Source organism: Cyrtonyx montezumae, unplaced genomic scaffold, assembly GCF_038088225.1.
Source record: "Cyrtonyx montezumae isolate F1298 unplaced genomic scaffold, pur_monq_1.0 scaffold_0, whole genome shotgun sequence".
Classification (NCBI taxonomy): Eukaryota; Metazoa; Chordata; class Aves; order Galliformes; family Odontophoridae; genus Cyrtonyx; species Cyrtonyx montezumae.
In genome coordinates, this window is record NW_027071824.1 from 21,423,813 (window position 1) to 21,437,566 (window position 13,754).

Consider the following 13,754-nt stretch of genomic DNA (forward strand, 5'->3'; position numbering starts at 1 on the left):
TTTCAATATTATTACTAATTCACAAGTGACAGTTCCCAAGAAAAATAATCTAGGAATGTTTAGATTTCAGTGATATCTCCTGCTTTCCAATTGAGTGTCCTAACACAGGTTATACAAGAAAAATGTGCAAGGTGTTTTGCCACCTACACCAAAGGTGTGACATCTTTAATTTGTATTTTGAAAAAAAAATAAATTCCAAATAATTTCCAATATGTTCCAAGAACTTGGAACGTAACTAAGTATTGATTTATTGTAATAGTTGTATACATACAACTGTACATGTACAGTATAGTTACTAATATTCAATAAAGGGATTAAAGTGTTCTTGCCGCAAGGGACAACTTATACTCTTGTAACAACAAATGTATGTTTGTATATATATATATTTATTTTTTTCAACATAGTTGCCACCATTAACTCTGCATTTTCACCAGTGATGAACAAGACCGTGTATGTCATGCTTGTAAAAATCTGTACCAGCAGAGGTGAATTGCTTTTCCACTGCTGAAATGCACTCCCACAACCTCACTGTGCCCACATCCACTATTTGGTCACCAGAAGTGTTCAGCAAGCATCAATGAATGTCAATAGGTGTCATTTTTTCTGCATGGAGGACTTCAATTCTGCACCTTTGCTTTATCTGCACTTCCATATCAGATGCCTTTGTGTCAGACTGCCCCTCTGCTGCTTTCTGTCAGACAGCAACAAAATGGAATGGGATATTGGTAGGAGGGTTTACCCTCTACTGGGACAACATAATAAAGTAGGAGGCATTACTTTCAGAGCTGCCCTCAGATGTTCCAGTGATGTTTTGCAGTTGTTTGATTAGTATTATGCTGCCTTAAATTAATGCTTGTGTTTAGCTTGCTACTGAATTAGCTCTTAGCTATGTTTTCTTTTTCTTTCTTAGACACAGATATCAGTGAGTCTGGTATTTCCATCAGAAGTGCTGGTTCAGCTACTTCTGTAACCAGCCAAGGTGAGCGAAAGAGAAGGACACTTCCACAGCTTCCCAAGGAGGAGAAAATGAGTGAAAGCTCCAGAACAAAAACTGCATCTCATCAGAGATCAGAAATAGGTGAAAAGCAGGATACTGAACTTCAAGAGAAAGAAACTCCAGCTCGTGCCTCAGATACAGAAAGCAGAAATGTAGCTAAGTCAAGCAGAACAGTGAATGGTCTTTCACCCAAAACAACTGGAGAAAAGGTTTTTTCTTTCCCTAGTTCTTCTAGTAAAGAGAGAGCTGAAAGTGGACGAGAAACTTCTGTAGTGAAACAAGCTTTAGCAAAAATTCAGCAGGAACGAAAGGAGCAAGGACACTGGACACCCACGAAATCTGCTACAAAGCTAGTCGAGAAAGATAAGGAAGAGATTGCTGCGTCACGCAAAACTTTGGATCATCAGGACAAAGCTCCTCCACATGTTACTGACAAACCAGAAATGAAGTTAGCACAGAGCGAGGGAAAAAGAAGAAAAAATGAGGAAAGTATTAAAGGACAAAGTCCTAAAACATCAGGAGAAAAAAAGGAATCTTCAAAACCATTAGTGAGGCAAGGCAGCTTTACTATAGATAAGCCTAGCACAAATATACCCATAGAGCTTATTCCTCATATTAATAAGCAAAGTGGACCTGCTGCTCCCTTAGCATCTGCAAACAGAATACGTGACAGAAGTGATTCAATGGACACCGATTCCAGTCTGGATACAACACTAATTTTAAAAGACACTGAAGCTGTAATGGCTTTCCTTGAAGCCAAACTGCGTGAAGAAAATAAAACTGATGAAGGTCCTGAGACTCCCAGCTATAATAGAGATAATTCCATATCACCAGAATCAGATGTCGATACCGCCAGCACAATCAGTCTTGTTACTGGTGACAGTGAAAGGAAATCCACACAGAAAAGAAAGAGCTTTACAACCTTATATAAAGATAGATGTTCCTCTGGTTCCCCTTCTAAGGATGTTGCAAAATCTTCTGCAACAAGTGCCAGAGAGAAGATGGAGAAGAAAACTAAAAGTCGGTCTTCAGATGGTGGATCTAGAGCTGATGCTAGGAAGTCTGTGCAATCCAGTGGAAGAATGAGACAGCCATCAGTAGACTTGACAGATGATGACCAAACATCTAGTGTACCTCATTCTGCCATTTCCGATATCTTATCATCTGACCAGGAAACCTACTCTGGCAAATCACATGGAAGAGTTCCTTTTGCCTCAGCAGATGAACTTTTACATTCTAAAATGGAAGGAAAGACAGCTAAATCAAAAAACTCTCCTGTTGTACTTGGACAATCTAGTAAATCTACCACTCTTCCAAGACCTCGTCCTACAAGGACTTCTCTCCTGCGCAGAGCGCGACTTGGTGAAGCCTCAGATAGCGAGCTTGCTGATGCTGATAAAGCTTCAGTGGCTTCTGAAGTGTCCACTACAAGTTCTACATCAAAACCTCCATCAGGGAGGAAGAACATTTCCAGAATAGATTTACTTGCTCAACCTCGCAGAACTCGACTTGGCTCTTTATCAGCACGTAGTGATTCTGAAGCGACAATAACTAGAAGCACTGCTTCATCTCGTACTCCGGAAGCTATTATCAGAAGTGCAAGGTTGATGTCAGCAGGAGATAGTAGTAAATTTTCTGCTAGAACTCGAGCCAACAGCATTTCTCGACTTTCAGATTCAAAACCCAAATCTCTGGCTTCAGCTCATAATTCTCCCTCAGGTACGTCAGATTATTTGAACTAGTCTTCTACAATACTATGTATGTGTATATTTAATATGTGCATAATTTACTTACTTATTTTTAAGAAACTGTTCTTACGAAACAGTTTGTTGAGTTTTAGTTGATTCAATCTTTCTCTTTCAAGTGGGAGGCTTTCTCGGTGATGCTTGTGAATGTTTCTCAAAGTCACAAAGACGTGACATCTTAATCCATTAACTTCTCGGGTGGAGATATACAAGTGTGTTTATATATATCAAATTGTGTTTGTCTAACTGGAAGTCCATATCAAAAAATTACATTGAGATATTCCAGTGTGGTGACACTGATTTGCATGAGAGTGGAATCTCTCTACTCAAGCCATAGTAATAAATATTTAGAAGTCAGCAACATTTTTACTACATAGAATAAATATACGCTATTAGTTTGTTCAGTATATTTACAAGCCTAGCATACAGTAAGCGTTCCCTAAGGGAAAAGCATGAGCAGTTTTAGGATATTCTTATTCATAATTTAAGATTAGCTTCTAAAATGACAACGGTGCGATTTGTTTAATATGGATAATAACAATGAAGTAACAAATGTAATTTGAATTGCTTAACTCCACTATGTTTAGTTAGTGCTTGTGTTTAATTTTTACATTTGCCTTGTCTTAGAGCAGTTTTGTTCTCTCATCAAAGTCATGACAATTTTTGATTTTGTCATGGTTACCAAGTCATATTTATCTTCTGTTGTATAGTAGCTCATCTACTGTAATTTATGTTATGGATGGATGGAAAAAATCCATATAATTGATTAATTTTAATCTGCTATTCAGTTAGAAGCTAACATTATGCATTAAATAAGAACAGAGTGAAAGGCTGCTAGCTTTTTTCCAACAGAAATGTTAAATCAACCAACGTTGAAATGAGGTGATTATCTATCACATGAAATGAATATTTATAATTGGTGACTTCTTGCTTTTTGAATTGCCACTAGCTGTATTTGAAACCAGTCCACAGTCTGAGAAAAAGAAAAATCACAATAGCTTCCTTGATTCCAGTGCTGTTTCGATTGAGATTATAATTTTTAATGCACTGCTTCCTGTTTAGAATTGATCTAAACATATGTGATTGGTACATTTCCTGCAACCCTTCTCTCGCTTATTTATCATAAATGTACATATAGCATTCTTATCAGTGTTTTCTGCCAGACAGGTGTATTTTTGTTGTGTCACTTATCAACTGAATAGAAATTTCAGAAGAGATACAAACAAGGTATAAAATAAAAGAGAGTTCTGTTCTAATATGCTCTCTATAAGGATACAAAAAAAAAAAAAGAGTTAAGCCTCTGATAAGAGCGGAATATTTCCCTCAAATATGTCATTGGGAAAGTAACGTATTTTCACTTTTAATCAGTTTTGATTGTATTTGTGCAGCCTGAAAGGTGGCAGCATTAGGTCAGAGAAGTGTGTCCATTAATACTGCTTGTACTAATACTAGTACTCATCTCGCTACTACTGAATTTTTAGAAGGCAAACCACAGATTGTCCTTGTTGCTTTGCTTTTTTTTTTTTTTTTTTTTTTGCCTTCCTCATGAAACTGTATATGGATGTTGAGGTTTGTGTCCATTTATACTGTTCTGCTCTATGCTTTCTAAACTTCTCCCAGGTTGCTGCATTGAGGTGACTTGCTACCTCTGTTTAGCAGAGTCCTTTCAGCTTTCTTTTCCCAATCATCTGTCCTGGCTGTCTGTCTTAATGTTCATTTTGGTTACTCATATTTACACCGCTAACCATGCCTTGTACAAAATATACTGCTTTCCAAAGGGAAAAGATGCCATCTTCTTGTGAGCTATCCTAACTTATACAATAAGCTAGTTATTAAAAAACAAGTTTGTTTTGAAAAAATTGCAGTAGAAATAGCTACTGTCAGGAAAAATAAATTATCAATTTACATACCCACAACGGGAGTAGCATATAGGACATTTAGAATTTATTTTAGGTACACCTGAATTACTGGAAAACTGGTGTAAAATTTCCTACTGCAAGCTGCTTTTGCAGGCCACTGCTCAATGCATTTCCATTTTCTCATTTTACACATATCTTAAGTATCATTAATTTGAATGAATTATTTGCATGCAAAATATAGAAATGTAATGCAGCAGCAGATTTTAGATTCAAAGAATATGATTTTGTTTCTAGAAATGTCAATGATTCACTTAAATTTTTTGTTGTGCTCTTAAAAATTACTAATGAAATGACAAAAGTACCTCAAAGTGTTTGAATGTATTTGCCTTCAGGCACATTCAAGTTAATTCAAGCATAATTATTATTTATTTTTTTGTCTGTCTCGACCTAAAAAGACTGGAAGATGCATGATTGTTACCAGGAAGTTATTTACTTTTTCTTTTTTTTAACCCTTGTGTTAGGTGTGGTTGAAGTGTTAAGTTTGTTCAATGGGCCCTTCTCATCACAGCACTTAGCATTGTAGATCATGAAAATACTGGCATTGGAATCGTGCCTCTCAAATTCAGTCTATCAAAGAGAAAATTCTTTACACGTTTCACAGATTTCTTTGGAAGTTCAGACATACATGCCTGCAAAAGTGAGGAGAAAAGAACTGCATTGATTGGATTTTTTAATTACTGTGTATTTATACGAGTGAATTGCAGCATTAAAATTGAGCAACTCTGTAGTTTTAAGAAACTTTATTAAGCCTTCATGCAGATAAGTATTGCTTGCTTTTAAATGAAAGAGCAAGCAGATAAATTGAATGTATTGGATGAGAATTATGAGTATTAAAGTAATTGCCTGGGTGTTCCCATGGCAGGAGGAGTGATAACTGAGAGCACTGGGAGTAAACAAACCAAAATTAGTCATTTTATTTATAGCACAAGCAATGGGAGATTTAATTGAGGCACTAAATTGTCAAAAAAATAGGGTGATCAATAAAAACAGAAAAGACAAAACTGTGGAAAAAATAGAAGATGGTGTTACCAGAACAGCCACATGTTAGGGAGAAAGAGTTGTGGGGACAGACCTAGTGCAAGAGTGCCAACTGCAACTGTAAAGTTCTGCATTATTTCAAAGCAGAGACCTTGGTGAGCTACTAGTATTGGCCCCCATGCTGGCTTGCTGACCTAGCTGTCCTGACAAATAATTAGCAGATAGGTTCATCAAAGTTGCTGAGGTATCCCCAGAACAAAAAGCAAAGGGTTTAAGCATGTAGAGAAAACAACCCTTATCTGACCTTTAGCATGTTTGAAGTGCTGAGCAGCAAATGTCAGGAGCTTTGAAACTGACAATGTCTGAGAAGGCAGTGCATCATTGAGAGTATTTTGTAAGGGATATGTTCAGTGGATCTGTCCTCAAATCTTAAAAGTAAGATTATGGTGTCATTTGCCAAATTAAGGCTTTGTCAACACATTGTGCTTTCGCTCTGTAGCTGCCAATCAGATTTGTCTATTGTTAAGTATACAATAACATTTTCCCCAGATTAAAATAATTATAATAATAATTTTTGAAAGTTGATTTTTTGGTACTATGTAGACAATTGGTATTGATGTTATTTCAATTGCATAGTATCTCTGAAATGTTTAAGCTTTTGCAAAGTTCTTTATTTTTGATTGAATGTATAATTTAAGAATCTTTTCCTAAAAAATGTGAGTCAATGAGGAATTAATACCGATCTCATCAGTAGATTTTATTTAAGCAAATGATTCTTATCTGAATGTTTCTATACGAATTAACATGATAAAACACTATTTTGTACACAGAGAAACCCAAGCTTCTCCCAGACCCAGATCCTGATGTTGAAACTTACAGTGGTAGAGTACTAGAAATCAAATGTTTCTGACACTTCACTTCTCATTCAATCTTTAGTTTTTAAATATATGACTGCATATGCTCGTTGTACGGTGCTGAGTTACTGGACTAGCTCACTTGAGAGATTTTATGATAAATTTTACATTTATTTTGATGCATTTCATTTGAACTCAGAGAAAATTTTCAAACAAAATTGATAACGAAATGTGGGCCCAACTCATGAATCTCCTTGGACTTTAGTCACGAGTTGCTTGCATGCTATTGGTGGGGAAATGTGCTTTTTCTGCTTATGACCTATTTCCCTAAAACAAAGATCAAGCTTGTAAACCCTAAAAGGAGTACAGTAGGTAATTGGAAAGATTTTCTTTTCATTTTCTTTCCCTCAGTTAAATTAGAATAATAATCATTAAAAAAAAAAATCAGTAGAGCTGTTCACAATTTGAAGCCCAGATTTAAACCTGGAAAAATTGCACAAGAATGTTTGGTTTTAGTAATTAAAAATGAATTATTTGCATGAGGGAAGGGGTGTAGGCTTATGACATCAATACCATATTATAAGCGTTATAGTCTTCCAAAACATTGCACACATTTTCACAATTAAAAATGACTTTCAATTTTTATTACCTAAATTTTCCTATGCTAAAAGTACTATGTGTAAATTGAGTCTATTACTTTAAATTATCAAGAGGTGATCACACACTTTATAATTACTGTAGACATTTTATAGAGCCTCATGAATGTCAGTGACTTTAGGGGATTAAATCCCCTGCAAGAATTCAGCAGGTCACAATAGTAAGCACTCCTTTACTCTTGAGTGATCTCTCTTCCTGCTGGGAATGCTTGAGGACAGTATGTCTGAAACATACTTGATTCTTTGGGGGAAGAAAGCCTCCTACTTGGTTCTAGTCCTCTTTTACTTTAGTGTGTCTGCTGCCATATGTAATTTGTGCTACATTTGAGAATACACATTTTGCTCCAAGGTTTCTGGAGATCTGCTGCTGATTTTTTTTATGTAACAGTATTACAAGTATATTTTTTTCTATGCTAAATTATATCTTCTAGGATGTTTATGCTCTCCTTCTGTGAGCATGCATTCTAGGCTTGGTGCCAACTCAGTCCTTCCTTCATGTCTTTCCTTTTTTTTTGTGCGCTACTTAAACCTTAAATGAAACTTACGGGGAAAAAAAAGTCTGCAGAAAAAGTGCAAGCTGACTATATACTTAAATGTTAATGAATTGGGCCCCTGTTTTTTAAGAGTTTGCTTGAGCTCATTTACAGTTACTGGCTTTTACATCTGATTTCACTCATCATTATACAAAGAGCATCCAATTTATGTTTTATTAATATTATTTAACACAACTTCTGTAGCTTTCTTTTTAAGATGTAGTAAAAAAAGCTTTTTGCAAGGTATCCGGGGATTGACAGTTAAGTCGTGTATTTCTATGATAATACTGAAATAATTTTGTTTTTTTCCTTATACAAGATGCAATAATAATTCTTTTTTAATGATTAAACTAATTTAGTAAGTGCAAGATGGAGGCGCTTTCCTACAGATTATGCTTCCACCTCAGAAGATGAATTTGGATCAAACCGTAATTCTCCTAAACATACCCGTCTACGTACCTCTCCAGCCCTGAAAACCACACGTCTGCAGAGCACGGGGACAGCAGCTCAAAGTAGCAATGCTTTCAAGCACAGAATAAAAGAACAGGAAGATTACATACGTGATTGGACTGCTCATCGAGAAGAAATAGCAAGGTTGGTTTCAAAGGAGCACCACCAGAATAACAAAGTGTTGCACCCAGCCAGTTGTATGGTACATACACAGGACAAAACAAGATGGTAGAATATCTGTATCACTCTACTTAGTGATACAGTACACTGATTCAGATAGTACACTAGCTGAATGGGCGATTTTAAATTCCACTGATGAGACACTTGCAGAACACTTGTGTTACCTGCACACATATTTCTAATGGAACATGATGATGGTGTCTGAGTTACGATAGCTAGATCCCAGAATTCAGCTTCTGGTTGCATTAGTGGGACTTGCAGAGGAACTTTGTGTGGAACTATTGGTTGCTAATGGCATATTTCTTGAGGTATATTTGAGGTATATTATATATCTGATTTTGTGTTACATTTGCATTGATAGTGAGAATTTCAGATGAGTGAATTGAATAGGTGTCAGAGAGGAAGCAAGTTTTGAGAGACCATTAGGTCATATTAGATATTGTGTGATTTAAAATCATATGTATTCATCAAAAAGTAATTTCTTTTGAGTCCCTGAGATTAGTGTCACGGTTTCTGCATTATAGCTATTAGCACTGTGCTTCACGTCAATTGCTTAGCATAAGTAGTTATTTATTTCTTTTTTCCCCCATCTTCTTGGTAATATTTTTCAACATTTTGTTCTAGTGTAGTCTGTGCAAAGGGAAAATTCTTAAGGCAGACTTGTGAAGTTGTGAGAATCACCTTGAACTAACAGGTTATTAATTTAATTATAATTTAATAGCAAGAACATGAAGAATGTGTGATTAAAATCAGAATTGTGTACAGCTTAGAAATTTCAAAGCTGTAATTTTTATATTGTGGCTTTGGTGATATTGTGCCCTCGTGAACAGAGATGAAGATATGTACTTTTATTTAAATACCTTATGTTTATATTTGTGCATATATGCATATTTTTGTGCATGTGCACATCTGTAAAAATATTCAACTCTTACAGAATTCTACAAATATATTTATTTTGATCTGAATTTGCATCCACACTACTAAAATGGGTTGTTTATAAGTGTGGAAGTGAATGGGTGACCAGGGTAATTGGTACATTATGGGAGAATGCATACAAGGCTGTCAGCTGAAGAGAAGTGGAACAATTCATTAATTTTGTTAGCTTCCTTCACTTCTGCAGTTGCATTTCTTTATTAATATTTTTATTTATTTTTCTTTCTTATTGATTTATGCTTGCCAGTCATCAGTTACACTTCTAACAATATCTTTGCAAAAAATTTTAGGGGACAGGGAGGAGGTGTCGATTTTTTTTTAATCAACTGAATGAGTGATTAGTAAATTACTGAATGAGTAAATTAGTAGTTTAGTGGGTAGGGATGGTGGTAGGAGGATGGTTGGACTAGATGATCTTGTAGGTCCTTTCCAACCTAATGTACCTATGAATCTATGAATTTATGGAATCTATGAATTTATGATCAGATTAGGGAGGCTTAAAGTTAAGTATTTCGTAGAAGAAATGTGTTGCTGGAAGTTGAGAATATATGACAAGCATTTTGTTTTTCCCTTGTTACCATCACGTGTTTAAACTGATCTTCAAAGAATGATCCAGTTTACACTTCTCACAGACTCTGCAATTAACAAATGTTAATAAACTTGGAAAGTATGTTTTTAAAAATATGCCTGGGGAAACAGGTGCAAGCAAAGCTAGGGTAGGGAAGCTCCCTTCATATGATTCCATTCTGCTGAATTAAATGCAGAGCAGAGCTATTTTGTGATGTGCTGGAAGAAAGAAAAAGACGACTGCAGTGAAAGACAGCAGTAGGTCAGAACTCTTCAAGTAGCCATTAGTCACAGGAACCTTCAGCTGAGAAGATGAATGTCTTTGTATAGTGCTATCAGACATCCGTTTTTCCAAATAGCAAGCTTTTCTTGTTTAAATTTGAGGATTTAAAGTATTGGTCAGAAGTTTTAGACATGTAAGCAGCTTATATGAGCAAGCTGCAAGGCTGCTGGATAATCAGAGGTCTTGTGGAAGTTCTTCACGAGGAGATAAACTGAAATATAAATTAAATGTATCCTGGACATTTCAGTTTTACTGCAGCTACATGGGATATCTGTGCAGTATTTTCACAGTATTTCCAGTGCATCCTATTCTGGACTTAAATGTGTCGCACACATCTATGCCTGGGAATCCTAGGAAGGAAAGAAGAAAACAAGGATACTCTCTTGTGATTGCTTTGTACCATCTTCCACTATAAAGGCATATTATTAAGTGCTTCAGATAAGAATTTCCTTTTGTGTTTCTATGAATATCCTTATGGTTCTGAAAAGCACCCCTTCGCATAACACAGCTCTCGTCAAAAAGTGGAACATCATCTGAAAGGCTGCAGGCTGGGCTCTACTGCTCTGTTTGTACTTGTAGAGAAGAATGTAACACTGTCTTTATTACTAGGATCAGTCAAGATCTGGCTCTCATCGCACGAGAAATCAACGATGTAGCAGGAGAAATAGATTCAGTGACTTCATCAGGCACTGCCCCCAGTACCACAGTAAGCACTGCTGCCACCACCCCTGGCTCTGCCATAGACACTAGAGAAGAGGTAGGAGATCTTCATGGAGAAATGCATAAGGTTCTTTCTTTTCTTTATTTCTTTTGCTTTTAGCATTTTGCATAGCCTTTTTTAGTTATTTCCACCCAACCTGTATGCATGATCTCTACATTCATTTTTAATTTCAAGTTCTTTTACATTCTGATAAACTACCCAGAAATGGTTCTGCTAAAGCAGATTGTAAAAGATACCACACAAATGCATACTATCTGTCTGTCTCTTTTTTTCCACAAAGCATAGGACAGGATGGTTATTTTTTTACTGCTTGTTCTTAGCCTTAGATACTATTGGGTAGTATCTAAGTGCATTTAAGAGTACTAGTAACGTGTGCAGGAATATATATATCTATACATTTAATTCATTTTAGCTATTAAAAAAGCCCCTCTGTTCTCAGGCGACATTAGAGATTATTCTGAATACTGAAATGCTTAGGCACCATCAGCTAACAATAACTTCACATTTTCTTTCCTGATAACATCGTAAAAACTTCCTTGAAATAAGTTTGCGTTGTGCTTGTATTAATTCTTCTTTTCTTTGACTGGTGTGCTGTTGCTTGAATATATTGACTAACTTGTTCTAGTAACCATCACAGTTCTAATGCTGATAAACACATTAATCTGAACTTAAATCACCACTTTCCTCCATATTGCAATTCACCCTAATGTTTACTGCATTTTTTTCTTCATATCACTCCTTTCAAAATGTGTTTATTCATCTTTGTGTACGTAAAGTTTGTTTAATAGATTAGTTGACCGTGTTTAGTATAAAACTGTCTTTCTGTGGAAAAAAAGATATAAACAGTGACAAGAAACTTGAGTTGTATACTCTGAAAAAATTATAACTACATTCACACAGATTTTACCTTTAATTCTTATAGACTGATGAGCACTACTAGCCAGTTTAGCCATTTTTTCAGATGTAGTCAGACTGCTCTGACTTTAGTACTACTGTTAATTTTCTTTAAAAAAAAAAAAAAAGTGTTGTATAGTTGTACATACTACTGCAGGTGGCAGTATTTCCTTTCAGTAGGCATAGGTGTTTCTGTAACTCTGACTAACTGGGAAAAACCTAAACATGATTGAACTTTACTTACTTTCACATGTATATTCCTTTCATTAAAGGAATAAATTTCCAGTAGCAGCTTGTAGGTAATTATCCACGTTATTTGTATGTAAGCCAAATTTCTGCAGGGTAGCCTTATTTTTGTTCCCATGTAGATCTGCTGTTTGAAAAAAAGAAATTCATTTTAACAAGGTATTGCTATATAGGTGAGGCATGTTATACTACAGAGACAACAGAGCGACTTTTATTTGACAAAATTCTTCTAAGCTGTTTGAAAAGGAGAAAGGATTTAGTCTCATTTTACACACGTGCAGTTGGTTTCATAAAGTGCATTCTTCTTTTACTCTCCAGTTGGTTGACCGAGTATTTGATGAAAGTCTCAATTTTAGAAAAATCCCTCCACTGGTGCACACCAAACCACCAGAGGGGAATAGTCGGCCTAATGATGCTAGACCTCAGGTACCAGACGCCATGGATCCCCCAACAATTACCAGAAGAAGGACTTGGAGCAGAGATGAAGTGAGTGCAAAAGACATTTCTCTATAGTAATGTTTCTATTTCAGTTTTTCATAATCATCTCTCTCATTAGCATTCTACACTATCCTTGCTTTCCTACCTGTACCAGGTAGCATAAATACTAGAAAAAATTCTTTGTGATTTAATTTGCAAAATGTTTTAATATGATCATTTGTATTGGATACTACTTAGAGCACAAGTAATATTCTTTAAGGTAAAAAAAATGGAAAATATATGGAATTATTTAATTCTATTTAAAACTTATTGCAGGTTATGGGGGATAGTTTGCTGTTGTCCTCAGTCTTCCAGTTTTCTCGCAAGATAAGACAATCCATAGACAAAACAGCTGGCAAAATCAGGTGGGTTTTCTTTTTAAAGTTATTACTGAAAATGTTCTACTCTCATTGAGATTCCTGCTAGTAGGAGATGTATGTAATTCACATAGAGGAAATGTATTTAGTAGCAGCTTGTGTTTTGAAAAAACAATGTTAGTTATGGTGGGGTTTTTTCATTTTCAAGATTTCAAATTAATTGTTATTCCATTATTATGCGTGTGTGTTTCACGTTATATGAAGATGAATATCAGCAAAATTTGCATGGACAGGATAATACCCAAGATATTTCCAGCAGAAGAGCTATACTAAAGCATGGAAATGCTGTACAAAATCTGCACTGCTTCTACACAAGCCTTATCTCCCTTACTTTAAAAATAAGGTTAAAATTTTGAATTGTGTACTTGCCAAGCTGATGTAGAGATGAACCCTTTTAGGAAGAAAAACAATTTGAGAGAGAACAGTTTCATTAAATCCTTCTGGAGAAGAACTTACTCTGGAGACAATAACTAAAATAACAGATGATGAGATTTGTTTTTTTTAATTGCAAAGTCCTGCTTAGATGGCTAGAGTCCTGCCAAAAATGTTATGGTAGCTAACAGAAAGCCCAGATTTATAAAAAATGACAACTTGTTTCTCTATCAACAGTTGCATTTAACTTCAGTAACATTTGGTGACCATTTTAGTTGACAAGAGGAAATGAAAATTCTAAATGCAAAGTCGTGTTGTTTGATTTACATGTCCTTCCTTCATGTCTTATTGTAGTTAATAATTTAAAATAGAGTTTATTAAAAAGAAAAGATGCTTGGCTGAACTTCATGCAAAATTTTTTTTATCTGTGAGAACGTATCAGGTCTGTAATTGATCAGTTTGTCTAGGAAGTGTCCCATATTGAAGTCTTGGATAGGTGACCAATTAATCACCAAATTCCTGTTTTAATTCTTTATAGTATGGTGAAACTATTAAGAGCAGCAAAATTTTAA

At 35.4% G+C, this 13,754-nt stretch overlaps 1 protein-coding gene across 4 annotated transcripts in view; it reads left to right on the top strand.

The window, feature by feature from the left end:
* Positions 1 to 13,754, top strand: part of CEP170 (centrosomal protein 170) — an 89,677-nt gene that overhangs the window by 61,937 nt on the left and 13,986 nt on the right. For 2 of the 4 annotated variants that reach the window (XM_065729693.1, XM_065729720.1), the window contains 5 exons: positions 911 to 2,716; positions 8,042 to 8,276; positions 10,705 to 10,882; positions 12,275 to 12,442; positions 12,710 to 12,798. In XM_065729693.1, the coding sequence (XP_065585765.1) occupies positions 911 to 2,716; positions 8,042 to 8,276; positions 10,705 to 10,882; positions 12,275 to 12,442; positions 12,710 to 12,798 (2,476 nt within the window). The remainder of the gene's footprint in view (positions 1 to 910; positions 2,717 to 8,041; positions 8,277 to 10,704; positions 10,883 to 12,274; positions 12,443 to 12,709; positions 12,799 to 13,754) is intronic. The other 2 variants (XM_065729703.1, XM_065729713.1) reach the window with 2 other exon arrangements.